This window comes from Triticum aestivum, chromosome 2D (assembly GCF_018294505.1).
Source record: "Triticum aestivum cultivar Chinese Spring chromosome 2D, IWGSC CS RefSeq v2.1, whole genome shotgun sequence".
NCBI lineage: Eukaryota > Viridiplantae > Streptophyta > Magnoliopsida > Poales > Poaceae > Triticum > Triticum aestivum.
This window is the reverse complement of record NC_057799.1, coordinates 324,630,100-324,643,600: the sequence shown is the minus strand read 5'-3', so window position 1 is coordinate 324,643,600 and position 13,501 is coordinate 324,630,100. Positions and strand designations below refer to the sequence as shown.

Here is a 13,501-nt window from a genome sequence, read left to right as displayed (position 1 = left end):
CGGGGACACTACCAGTCCCTCCGCTCCCAACGCTTCCACCCTCTCTCTCCCGCCCCGCCCCGCCGCCGGCGACGCCGCTATTCTCCGGCCGCCTCCTCACCGCGCAGCCCCCGGCCGTCCCTACCAAACCACATCTCGACATGGACGCCACCACGCCCGCGCTTTGGCCGTAGTTTTGGCCGTCGATCGGAGGTTTGGCCGTCGCCGTCTTTGCCGTCGCAGAGGGGACACGACCGCCGGCGACGTACCACGGCGGCCTCGGCAGCTTCCGACGAGAGCTCCAGAGCGGCCAGTAGCCGGCCGGCAACCACCCCTGCTGCGTCGAGGTGATCATCGCGGCCTCTTCGCCACCACGACCGCAAGGTGTTCGACATTTTGCCCACAAAGGTATGGACAGTGGAGACGAGTTTTTCTTCCATCACTTCCTTTGTTCATCGGACGATTCGTCGTCGGATGATGAAGATCTTGTGGTGGCTGCACTGGTCGTTCACGACCACATTCAACGGCAGCTTCCTCGGTACAGGGGGTCAGTCCCTGGCCGTGCTCCCAACCTGAACCGCAACAGGGAGAGAGGCCACGCCCTGCTATATGCCGATTACTTTGCCAACACCCCGCTCTTCAAGCCGGATAAATTTCGTCGCCGTTTTCGAATGGCAAGGCATGTGTTCAATCGTATCCGAGAGGGAGTGGTTGCTCATGACCCATACTTCGAGTGCAAGACGGATGCCCTTGGCAAGCTTGGATTCTCCTCTTACCAGAAATGCACCGCGACCATCCGCATGCTTGATGGAATTCCAGGTAATCTGGTGGATGAGTATGTGCGTATGAGTGAGACAACATGTCTGATGTCAATGTACAAGTTTTGCCAGGCTGTGATCGAGGTGTTTGGCCCAGAGTACTTGAGGCAGTCAACTACCGCTGATACAGAGAGATTGTTGGCGACCAACGCAGCTAGAGGCTTTCCAGGCATGCTTGACAGCATAGATTGTATGCACTGGGAGTGGAAGAACTGTCCATTTGCTTGGCAGAGCCAGTACAAGGGGCATGTCAACGGGTGCACTGTCATATTAGAAGCGGTGGCATCGTAGGATCTTTGGATATGGCATTCTTTCTTCAGCATGGCAGGTTCTCACAATGATATCGACGTGTTGCAGCGTTTTCCAGTCTTCGCGAGGCTTGCAGAAGGCCACTCCCCACCTGTCAACTTTGAGATCAACGGCCACCAGTACAACAAGGGATACTATCTAGCAGATGGTATATATCCTCAGTGGTCAACTTTTGTGAAGACAATCTCGAAACCCCAAGGTGAGAAGAGAAAAAGATTTGCCCAAATGCAAGAGAGTGTTAGAAAGGATGTGGAACGTGCTTTTGGTGTGCTTCAATCCTGGTGGGGTATTGTTCGAAACCCTGCACTGTCATGGGATGAAAGGAAGCTTTGGGAGGTGATGACTGCTTGTGTGATCATGCACAACATGATCGTCGAGGACGAGCGTGATGAGAGTATCTTCTACCAAGGATTTGATTATCAAGGTGAAAATATTGAGCCCCTGTACCAAGACCCGGCCACATTTGAACAGTTTGTCTAATTCCACCGTGAGATGCGTGATTGACACACTCATTTGAATCTTCAAAATGACTTGGTTGAGCACGTGTGGGATCACATTGGCAACCAATAGATGTATTGGTCCATTTTATGTTCAGTCAAGACAATTTCGATTTGGTTGTAAAACTATTTTATTAAAGACAATTTCAATTGGGTTGTAAAACTATTTTAATTTTCAAACAAATATTTGGGTTGTAAAACTAGTTTTGATGAAGATTCGGGCATTTTTGACCCTGACGGACAGGATGAGGCAAAGAGATGCGGCCGCGCGCTGGGCGCACGGCCACTGCATCACAGGACACGCCTGGACACGACCCCATTGCCCTACCCAAACAAACAGAAACCGGACTCCGTTTGGGATCGCGCGGTGGAGTTGGACTAAAGTCCAGGCCAATTTCACACCGGCCCAATCAGGCTATCTAGCTGTAGCTAGACGCGATGCCCCAATGCGGTAGTTTTTAATGGGCGGGGCACCGCTGCTGCCAACCCCCCTCTTCCGTTTACCAGCTCACGCCCAGAGAAGAGAGAGAAAGAAACGGAACGGGGACGCAAGCCTTTCTGCTGTCTACGAGGTGGGTGTGTGGAAGTGTGGAGTAGAGTGGACTTTGGAGTCTGGCTGGAGTTGGACTCACGCCTACTCCGCCGCGTCTCTCTCCTCTCCGCACATCACATCGCATCGCATCACATAATTGCTGCTGCTTCTGCTTCGAACAACTCGAGCGTTACTCCCCCCTCCACTCCACTCCCCTCCCCGTCCGCCCTCCCCAGATGGTTTCTCTCTGACTTTCTTGCAATTGCTAGGCTGAATCCATGGCGAAATGCTGCCTTCTGCCCCTGCCGCTCCTCCTCCTGGCCCTGTCCGCGCTTCTCTTGCCGGCCGGGGCGGCGGCGGCGGCCTGCCACCCGGACGACCTCCGCGCGCTGCGGGCCTTCGCCGGGAACCTCACCGCCGGAGGGGACCTTCTCCTCTGCGCCGCGTGGTCCGGTCGCGGCGGCTCCTGCTGCGCCTGGGAAGGCGTGCGCTGCGACGGCGCGGGCGGCCGCGTCACGGGGCTTAGGCTCCCCGGGCGGGGGCTCGCGGGGCCCATCCCGGGGGACGCCCTTGCCGGCCTCCCGCGGCTCGCGGAGCTCGACCTCAGCCGCAACGCGCTCTCCGGCGGCGTATCCGCCGTCGCGGGCCTCGCCGGCCTCCGCGCCGCCGACCTCTCCGCGAATCTGCTCGTCGGCTCGATCCCCGACCTCTCCGCGCTCCCGGGTCTGGTTGCCTTCAATGCCAGCAATAACTCCCTCTCCGGCGCGCTCGGGCCCGACCTATGCGCCGGCGCGCCGGCCCTGCGGGTGCTCGACCTCTCCGCCAACCGCCTCACCGGCGCGCTCCCCGCGTCCGCCAACCCGCCGTCCTGCGCCGCCACGCTCCAGGAGCTCTTCCTCGGCGCCAACTCCTTTGCCGGCGCCCTCCCTGCCGCAATCTTCGGCCTCGCCGGACTGCACAAGCTCTCCGTCGGCTCCAATGGGCTCGCCGGCCAGGTGAGCTCGCGCCTCCGCGAGCTAAAAAACCTCACCCTGCTGGATTTATCCGTCAACCGCTTCTCAGGCCGGCTCCCGGACGTGTTCCGCGACCTAACGTCGCTGGAGCATTTCACCGCCCACTCCAATGACTTCTCAGGGTCGCTACCGCCGTCGCTGTCGTCGCTGTCATCCCTACGCGACCTCAACCTCCGGAACAACTCCCTGTCCGGTCCGATTGCTCATGTCAACTTCTCTGGTATGCCAGTGCTTGTTTCTGTTGACCTCGCAACAAACCACCTGAATGGAACACTACCAGTTAGCTTGGCAGATTGCGATAAGCTCAAGTCGCTCAGCCTTGCCAGGAACAAATTGATGGGGCAATTGCCTGAGGATTACGGCCGTCTCAGGTCGCTCTCCATGCTGTCCTTGTCCAACAACAGCTTGCACAACATCTCAGGGGCGCTTACCGTGCTGCGCCGGTGTGAAAACCTCACCACACTGATTCTCACCAAGAATTTTGGTGGTGAGGAGCTGCCTGAAAACGGCAATGGGGGTTTCAACAGCCTGGAGGTGTTGGCTCTTGGCGATTGTGCTCTAATGGGGAGGGTTCCGGAATGGCTGGCTCAGTGCAAGAAATTGGAGGTGCTTGATTTGTCCTGGAACCAATTGGTCGGCACCATCCCCTCGTGGATTGGTGATCTTGACCACTTGAGCTACTTGGATCTCTCAAACAATTCATTGGTTGGCGAGGTACCCAAGAGTTTGACACAGCTGAAGGGCCTTATGACTGCCAGGAATTCGCAGGGTATGGCATTCACTAGCATGCCATTGTATGTGAAGCATAACAGGAGCACAAGCGGACGGCAATATAACCAGCTCTCGAATTTCCCACCGTCGTTGTTCTTGAATGACAATGGTCTGAATGGGACCATCTGGCCTGAGTTTGGAAACTTGAAGGAGCTACATGTGATGGATCTGAGCAACAACTTCATGTCTGGGAGCATTCCTGATGCACTCTCCAAGATGGAGAACTTGGAGGTTCTTGATCTGTCGTCCAATAATCTCACTGGATCGATTCCGCCATCCCTGACAGATCTCACTTTCTTGTCTAAGTTCAGTGTGGCTCACAATCATTTGGTTGGGCCGATCCCGAATGCGGGACAGTTCTTCACCTTCACAAACTCCAGTTTTGAGGGCAACCCTGGCTTATGCAGGTCAATTTCCTGTAGCTTGAATCAGTCTGGGGAAACTAATGTTAACAATGAAATACAGCCTGCAACAAGCATCAGGAACAGGAAAAACAAAATACTTGGAGTGGCAGTCTGCATGGGGTTGGCACTTGCAGTAGTTTTGTGTGTTATTTTGGTTAACATTTCCAAAACGGAGGCCAGTGCTATCGATGAAGAAGACGACGCTGGGGGCGCTTGTCATGATTCATATTATTCCTACTCAAAGCCAGTGCTGTTCTTTCAGAATTCTGCCAAGGAGCTAACTGTCAGTGACCTCATTAGGTCGACTAACAACTTTGATCAAGCCAACATTATAGGGTGTGGTGGATTTGGTCTCGTGTACAAGGCCTACCTCCCAGACGGAACAAAGGCGGCAGTGAAGCGACTTTCTGGTGATTGTGGGCAGATGGAGAGGGAGTTCCGTGCAGAGGTGGAAGCGCTGTCCCAGGCTCAGCACAAGAATCTTGTTACGCTGAGAGGCTACTGCCGCCATGGAAATGATAGGTTGCTCATCTACACATACATGGAGAACAGTAGCCTGGACTACTGGCTGCACGAGAGAGCGGATGGCGGTTACATGCTGAAATGGGAGTCAAGGCTCAAAATTGCCCAGGGTTCAGCCAGGGGATTAGCTTACTTGCACAAGGACTGCGAGCCGAACATCATCCACCGAGACGTGAAGTCAAGCAACATTCTTCTGAACGAGAACTTTGAGGCGCACCTGGCTGATTTCGGGCTAGCAAGGCTAATACAGCCCTATGACACTCATGTGACTACTGACCTAGTTGGCACCTTGGGTTACATACCACCTGAGTACAGCCAGTCACTGATCGCCACCCCGAAAGGGGACGTCTACAGCTTCGGTGTCGTCTTGCTGGAGCTTCTCACCGGTAGACGGCCCGTGGAAGTGTCGAAAGTCAAGGGATCCAGGGACTTGGTCTCCTGGGCACTCCAGATGAAATCTGAGAACAAGGAAGAGCAGATTTTCGACAGGCTGATTTGGAGCAAAGAGCATGAGAAGCAGCTGATGTCTGTTCTCGAAACGGCATGCAGGTGCATCAGCACTGACCCTCGGCAGCGTCCATCCATAGAGCAAGTCGTTGTTTGGCTCGATAGCGTGTCACCGTAATACATCATGTTATTTTCCCAGTTCTCTTTTTATCAATGTCTAGTTCTTGACATGGGTGGGTGATAAACAGTAGCAGTAGAGAAACTATCTGAGAACTATCAATCTATAAGATGGAGCTTATCTGGTGTAAATAACCGTGGGTTTCTTTCTTATAGACGCTGAACCGGCAGAGAATGACTACAAGTCCTGCCATTTCTTGCTGATGCTCTGCGTTTCAAAGAAATTTCACCAAAATTTTCGGTCCCTATGAAAATGTTGCTGCAGCCTGAACTTACTATTTCCCTCCTCTAGAAACTGATTTGAGGACAGCCATGTTATTTTTAGAAATAAAATTGGTGCTATCTCTGCCTTCGATTGTTACCAATCTCATTTATCTTGCAGAATTGTTGGTACAAGCTGTTTAGAGCAACTCTAGATGAGTCGCCATATGGCCTGATCGCCATAATAACCTTTGATTTTTACCAATCTCTGTCAGAATGCATAATTGTTGATACAAGCTGTTTAGAGTAACTTTAGTAGAGTCACCATATTATCATGATCCACCTAATAACCGTCAATATGACAAATTTTAGGTCAAAATGACAGTCTAGCAGAGGCGTCATATGGGTGTCGATAGGAATAGTTTATGGAGCTATGAAACTCACTCAATAAATGGTCTCGTAGCCTCCATATTTTGGAGCTTGCGGAAGCCCAGTATGGAGCTCGCTCCAAAGCCCAACCGCCAACCTGGGAGGGAAGTTTCAGCTTCTTCCTGCTTGCGCCACAGTCAAGTTTCAAAATTGTGCAGCCTCGGACAGTCAAGTTTTGAAATTGTGCAGCCTCAGACGCACCACCCGGCCATTAATGTCACGCCCGCTTCATCGGATATTCGTGGGTGCCCACCGAATGGACGCCACGTGACATCATCTCCCGTCTTGTGTGTGAGCGGGTTGGAAGGTGATGTCTGAGCAGTCGAGAGGCGTGAGTGTGGCCGCTTTTCTCACCATGAAGCGAGTCCTTTGATGGCCGCTCGTCACCTCCTAACCGCCCTCTTAATGGTGGCCCCGGCGGCCTATAAAAGGCAGTTGCTACCTCCCCTCTCTCCCATTGCCCTCTTTGGTGCCTTCTAAATCTCTCTGCCCCGTCTCCACTCCACCTCTTCCTCTGCAAAACATGTTCCAGAAACCACCGCGGGATGCCTGGACCTCTTTTGGGAGCAATTGAAAAGTGGGCCTTGTTGAGCTAGTGAGGGATGAGGCAGAAGGGAGCGATAGATTTGGGACCACGCGCCTGCCATCGCCATCGAAGCATGGCCGGCATGCTATGAGGGCGACGAGGCCGTCTTTCGGGGCAACGAGGCCCGCAATGTCGCCAACACCACCACGGAAACATGTCCGGCCTGGGATGAGCGCATCGAGACTATCTTCCGAGGTTAAACTAGGCCCAGTCGGCGAATCCATCTGTCGCTGCCACAACTATTAGCTAATTGGTTTATATTTTAAATAAGTATCAGTTGTTGTACAATGCAAGTGGCAACAAGACTAATTTTCCGTCCAAACCATTAGAGATTAAGCCGAATTGATGGAATCTGTTGTGAATTTTTGATTATGGGGAAAGGCCATGTTTGCATGTTGTTTGTCAGCCTCCATACCAAATATAGAACGCGCTTCAAATGTGATATGGAGTCTGCCAATACGACTACTCTGCTAGAGTTGCTCTTAGTGCAGCAATAGGCTGCCAAACATACTTTGTACTTCTAGATTTCCGATTATTGTTATTGGATTTGCTCGCAAGCGCAATTGTTTTGATGCATAGATCCCCTTTGTAAGAAAACATATAGAAATTGTACTTCGATTGAAAAGGCAAAACGTGTGCGGATGAAATCTGAGCTAACTAACCTTGGACCAAAATATGTGGCAAGCAAAGCAAAGCCAGACAGGAGACCGTGCCATGCAGCTAGGGAATGAGCAAGCAAGATGGTCAAACCTTTTAGCCATTCCATCCGCGGCAGGCACATGAGGGCGGCGGAGCGAGAAACAAATAGGGAGGGAGGAGGTAGTGGTGATTAAATCTGGCATACCTCGGGTCAAGCGGGCTCAACAAAGCCTGGTTTGAAAATACCTAAGCCCAAGCCTGGCTGCCTGGTGACGGTATCCTGGACTTATGGGTGCTAGCCACGTCGGCCCGCCAGTCATGGGCGGGCGAGGACCCGTAGATAACAGAAAAACGGGGCATGTTTACACACCTGGCGTACTCAAATAAAATCATATGAAAACTTGGCATACACTTCAAAACATGTTCAAATCATCAGCAAGCTTATCTTCAGGTAGGTTCTAAAAAAAAGAGTCCCGATAACGCTCACACGTATGGGCGTTAAGGGGTCTGGCCACACGTTTCGTGTGGTACTTAAAGAACCAGTCCACACGTTTATGTGTGGGCAAAACAAGTAATGCCCACACGCCCGGCCTTTTGCCTCGCGGTCCCTCCCACACGTCTACGTGTGGACAAAATAGATAACGCCCACACGCCCATACTCACGATCCCGCACGCTCCACGTGACAGTCATCACGCGTCCCCGCAGTTGCCATGGTCCGAACCCTCTTCCATGTTCGTTTAACTGCAGTTGCCATGTTGCTGAACTACAATTGTCATGTCTGACAACTACAGTTGTCATGGTTGCTCAACTGCAGTTGCCATCTCAGGTCAAGTGCCAGATGCCATTTTTGGACAACTGCAGCTGTTGGTCTGGTCTACTACAGTTGTCATGATTTAAAAACTTAGGAGTTGCCACCTACTAACACTAGGCGTACAAGCACGCTAACGAGAGAGTTGCCATCTGCTTACAAGCACGCTAGGGCAGTTGCCATGTATCCTGCAAAACACGTGGCAACTCGGGTAAAGAGAGAGTTGACATCTGCTTACAAGCACGCTAGGGCAGTTGGCATGTACCCTGCAAAACACATGACAACTGACAACTTTGGGTGTGGGAGAGGAGATGGGCGTGTGGGCGAACTGATAAACACCAACACACCAGCCCCTCTGCGTGCGTGAAAACTGGCGTGTGAGCGAACTGCTAAGCGCCCACACACCAGCCCCTCCGTGTGGTGAAACAGACGTGTGGCCGACCGAATGAATGCCCACACACCAGCCCAGTCCTACATGGCATAAAAAAACTAAAAAAACATGCCAAGATTCGTGCAAACACAAATGGACGTTGATCCATGCGTGTGGGCGAGATGCAAACGCCCACACATGTGGGCGTTAGTATTTAAAAAAAGCTTATCCCTAGATGTAACCGACATACATATAACCATATATACCCGCGGTCCCTACATAAACCGAGGGGTTTAACTCACAGGGTTAATTTAGATACATTATGATACAATCTCGATGTAGATCATCATGTACTTTGTATTCCATCCACAAAATATAAACAAGAGAGGAGTAGGTTTTACCTCTTCGAGAGGGCCTGAACCTGGGTCAAACATCGTGTTCCTCTTTTTCATGTTATCCTCTAGCTAAAATCACCAGCTCGAGACCCCCTACCCGAGATCCGTCGAATTTAACCCCAACATTGGTGGTCCATACAGACCCCGCTGTGTGGTCATAACAGCTTGACGGCTCATCTTTGGATCGACAACAACATTGGCTGTGGGAAGACCTTCTTCCACGGCCTTTTTGTCTTCGGCAGTGTCATGCTCTATGCCAATGCGATTGGCCACCTCGGCCAGATCAATAATTTTGCTTCAGGTCAGACCATCAGGTTTGGGAACATGAAGTACGCTCTGGTCGCCCGCGGCGAGCTTGCATTTTCGGGCTGGGTGTCACACCAGTCCGAGGACTCCCCCGACGCCGACGAGCCGACCTCAGATCAGGACCATGGCGCGGATCTGTAAGTGCATCTAGTGTCCCTTAGTGATTTTGGTGTATTGAAGACTTATAGGTTAAGGGACTAATGTGTTTATGAGTGTACACAGGTCTATAAGTCTATGAGGAGTTTGATATTTACAGAGAAAGTCGACCCCTAAAAATGAAGTTCTTCGACTGAAGACTTTGGATTTCTGAAGACTTTCTGAAGACTTTGAAAGTGAAGAAATTGGTGTGACCTTGAAGACTTGGTATTCATTTGAGGAACATGAAGCGTGAAGACTTTTGTTTACGTAGTTTCATTTTCTCTTTCTTGAGTCATAGGAAACACCGTACTGTTAAAGGGGGTCGAGGAAATACTAAGGAAAAATTTCCATGTGATGCTCAACTCAAAATCCTACACCTATCAATCCCTTCGAGTGAAGCCATTGGAAATCTCATACAGTTCAGTCATATTCTTCAGTGACAGAGACGAAGTTCTTCTGGTCTCTAAGGAATTTGTTCTGACTGAGGAGTTAGGAATTCGCAAGTGCGGATTGCCTACACAGTGAGGAACATGATAGCCCTTGATACTCAAATTTCCGACCGTTGCTGTGCTATGCGCCAACTGTCTCAAAATATCTACCCACCTAACGGTCATATCATTTAAGGGCATTTATGTCTTATCATGCCGGGCTGCTCCCTAGGCTATAAATAGCCTCCCCCTACAACCACTAGCCCGGTTGGCGGCTCCGAGAGAAACTGACACTTGTCATTTGAGAGCATCCCATCCTCTGAGGACTTTGAGCGAAAATCATCAAGTGAGGAAAACCCAAACCCAAACACCCACAAACCTAAAGTGATTGAGCATCACTGAAGAGATTGATCCTGCGTGGATCCGACGCTTCTTACCTTTGAAGACTGTGCTTCTTCCAGACGGTTAGGCGTCATGGTCTAGAGCATCCAAGAGGAAATTATGGATCGCCGAGTGACCGAGTCTGTGAAGGTTTGGAAGTCACCTGAAGACTTACCATGAGTGATTGGGCGAGGTCTGTGTGACCTTAGCTCAAGGAGAATACAGTGAGGACCGTGTGTCTCGGACTGTGTGTCCTCAGGTTTAAATACCTAGCCGCTCCAACCAGACGTACAACTGAGACATCAGTTGGAACTGGTCTACCAAATCATTGTCTTCATCAAGCCTACCGGTTCTATTTCCTCAACTCTTTCATTTCCTCATAACTGTGTTGTGCACTTGTTCGTATCTGTGTTTGAAGACTTTGACTGAAGACTTTCTCAATTTCCTCAGTTCAATTTCTTCAGTCTGTTTGTCTTCATCCTGTGCTATCCTGTGTTTATGCTTCTGTACTCCGTGCTTGTCTTCATTTCATCATGATGACCATGCTTGTGTTCTGTTATGCTTACTTTTGAGTACTTATTCCGCTGCAAGTAGTTCTTCACTAAGGAATTTCCTCACTGGCAAATTCCTCAGTGAAGAATTCATAAAAACCGCCTATTCACCCCCCCTCTAGTTGATATAACGCACTTTCAGGATCACTCATCGGATCTGGCTTTGAGATCAAAGTCGAACACTGCCTCGTCGGACCAGACATCAAGTTTGAATGACGAAACTCCCGAGGCCATTTCAGATGGAACCTCGACAAAACTTCAACTAAGCCCGGGTCTTCAGTCATGACATGGGTGAAGCCGACAACGTGCTTTGAACGAGATGTTAGATCAAATTCAGAGCCTCACTATCCGAACGATTGGACCTCGGTCTATGATCAGATCTAGGAAAAGTCCAGAGAGGCAACACAGCCTCCTCCCACCTAGTCGAGGACTTAACCGACGTTCTAGCATATGCATCCGACGAACATGCCAACATGGATGAAGATGTCGATGAGATGTGAGACACTACATCACTGCCTACCACCCTAATACATGCAAGTGGGCAACTACCTCCACCTACGACATCTACATGGTGGTTACCCCCAAGGACGGAGGAGGCAGCGGAAAAACCCCCAAGCACCGACGTAGAGGTCGCCGTACTGGAGGCACTGTCAACGTGAGGGAAACAATGACGACACCGAAAACAGTGACACTGTCGATAACAATGCCGCTCAAGATGGCTGAAAGGATCGATATGGTGGACTAGAGGGGGGGTGAATAGGCAACTACCAATTTTTAGCTTTTCTTTACAAATTAGGTTTAGCAACAAATAGGTTGTCTAGATGTGTAACTAGGTGAGCAACCTATATGATGCTAACAACAACAACAAGTGCAAGCAAATGATACAACACAATAATAGCTTGCACAAAGTAAAGGGAAGAGATAACCACAAGTGGAACCGGTGGAGACGAGGATGTGTTACCGAAGTTCCTTCCCTTTGGGGGAAGTACGTCTCTGTTGGAGCGGTGTGGAGGCACAATACTCCCCAGGAAGCCACTAGGGCCACCGTATTCTTCTCACACCCTCACACAATGCGAGATGCCGTGATTCTACTAGTGGTGCCCTTGAAGGCGGCAACCGAACCTTTACAAACAAGGTTGGGGCTATATCCACAACTTGATTGGGGGCTCCCAACGAAACCACGAAGCTTCACCATAATGGAATATGGCTCTAAGGTGACCTCAACCGTCTAGGGTGCTCAAACACCCAAGAGTAATAAGATCCGCAAGGGATTAGTGGGGGGAATCAAATTTCTCTTGGTGGAAGCGTAGATCCGGGCCTTCTCAACGAATCCCTAGAAAATCAACAAGTTTGATTGGCTAGGGAGAGAGATCGGGCAAAAGTGAGCTTTGGAGCAAAAATGGAGCTTGGGGGAAAAGTGGCAGGTCTTCTTGGGGAAGAAGACCTCCTTTTATAGTGGGGGAACAATTCCAACCGTTATCCCACATCTCAGCCCGCAGAGGACGGTACTACCGCTGGCAGCGGCGGTACTACCGCGAGCCCCAACGGTACCAGTAGCCAAGAGAGGGAGCGGATGTGGACGAGAGGGCCTGGGCGGCACTAGCAGCGGTGGTAGCCGCGGTACGACCGTTGCTACTACCGCAGAACCCGACACGAGAAACTCAGTCTCGAGTCAAGGTGGTATCAATACTGAACCAGAGCCGCACTACCGCTCATGGCCAGGAGCGGTACTACCGCTATGAGACAGCGGTACTACCGCTTGTGGCGATAGGCGGTACTGCCGCTCTGGACCAGCTGCACTACCGCTCGCGCCTTCCTTATGCCACATCATCGAGAACGGAGAACTCCAATGAGGCGGGTAGGAGTTGGGGGTGCATGAATGATGTGTACGTGTTGATTCCACCCTAGCCTTTCCGATGCGGACCCCCTATTGATAGTACGGTGTCTCCTATGACTCAAGTCCACCAAAACCGCAACGAACGAGCCTACACCGTCTTCACTTTGAGCTCCGAGGGGAATGAATCGTCTCATGCCAATGAAAGAATCTCTGAAATGTTCAATGCACACAATTAGTCTGCAAATGCATTGTCATCAATCACCAAAACCACTTAAAGAGAAACATGCCCTAACAATCTCCCCCTTTTTGGTGGACTAATGACAATACAGGATTTCCATAAAGATATGACATGAGAGTAAGCGAAACCCCAGAGACTACAAAATATAGACGGGCTCCGCTTAGATGTGTGCACTTAATTAGAAGTGCCTTTGGAATGCAAAGTACACACATTAGGATCAACACCCCCCTTATATTTTATAGCCTGACAACACTTGCATCTATAATGAGAGATATATGAGGCAGGATGCAATAGAGTAGCAAGTGAGCAACATAGAATCATAAGATAACTCACATACTACCAAAGTACTCAACGTATATAGATAATAATAGGATAGGGTAGCATATGTCACACACCATATGATAGGGTAATGTAACGCCCCGGATCCGATGCGCCAGGTGTCTTCCAGTTATTCGTACTTGTTGCCATGTATTTGCTTGCGTGTTGTATTTTGCCATGTCATCATCTGCATTGCATTATCATGTTTTCAGAACATGCATCCGGTCCTTTTCCCCGTTGTCCGTTTCGCGATCCGACACTCTCGCACGCGCCCGTCGCCCCTCTCAGTCCTTGTTTCATGAGCGGGAGAAAAACATTCTCGGAATGGGCAGAGATTTGCCGAGTGGCCTTGGTATAGCACCGACAGACCGCCCGTCAAATTTCGTTCCATTTGGAGGTCGTTTGA

General features: G+C 50.6%; 1 protein-coding gene across 1 annotated transcript; it reads left to right on the top strand.

Annotated features, from left to right (window-relative positions):
• The first annotated feature begins 2,191 nt into the window (after positions 1–2,191).
• Positions 2,192–5,834, top strand: LOC123052960 (phytosulfokine receptor 2). The gene has a single exon (XM_044476333.1). The coding sequence runs from the start codon at positions 2,414–2,416 to the stop codon at positions 5,468–5,470; it is 3,057 nt and encodes a 1,018-aa protein (XP_044332268.1). The 5' UTR covers positions 2,192–2,413; the 3' UTR covers positions 5,471–5,834.
• The last annotated feature ends 7,667 nt before the right edge of the window (positions 5,835–13,501 follow it).

Coding starts and splice junctions, on each gene's coding strand:
- LOC123052960 (XM_044476333.1), top strand. CDS start 2,414: ATGGCGAAATGCTGCCTTCTGCCCCTGCCGCTCCTCCTCCTGGCCCTG.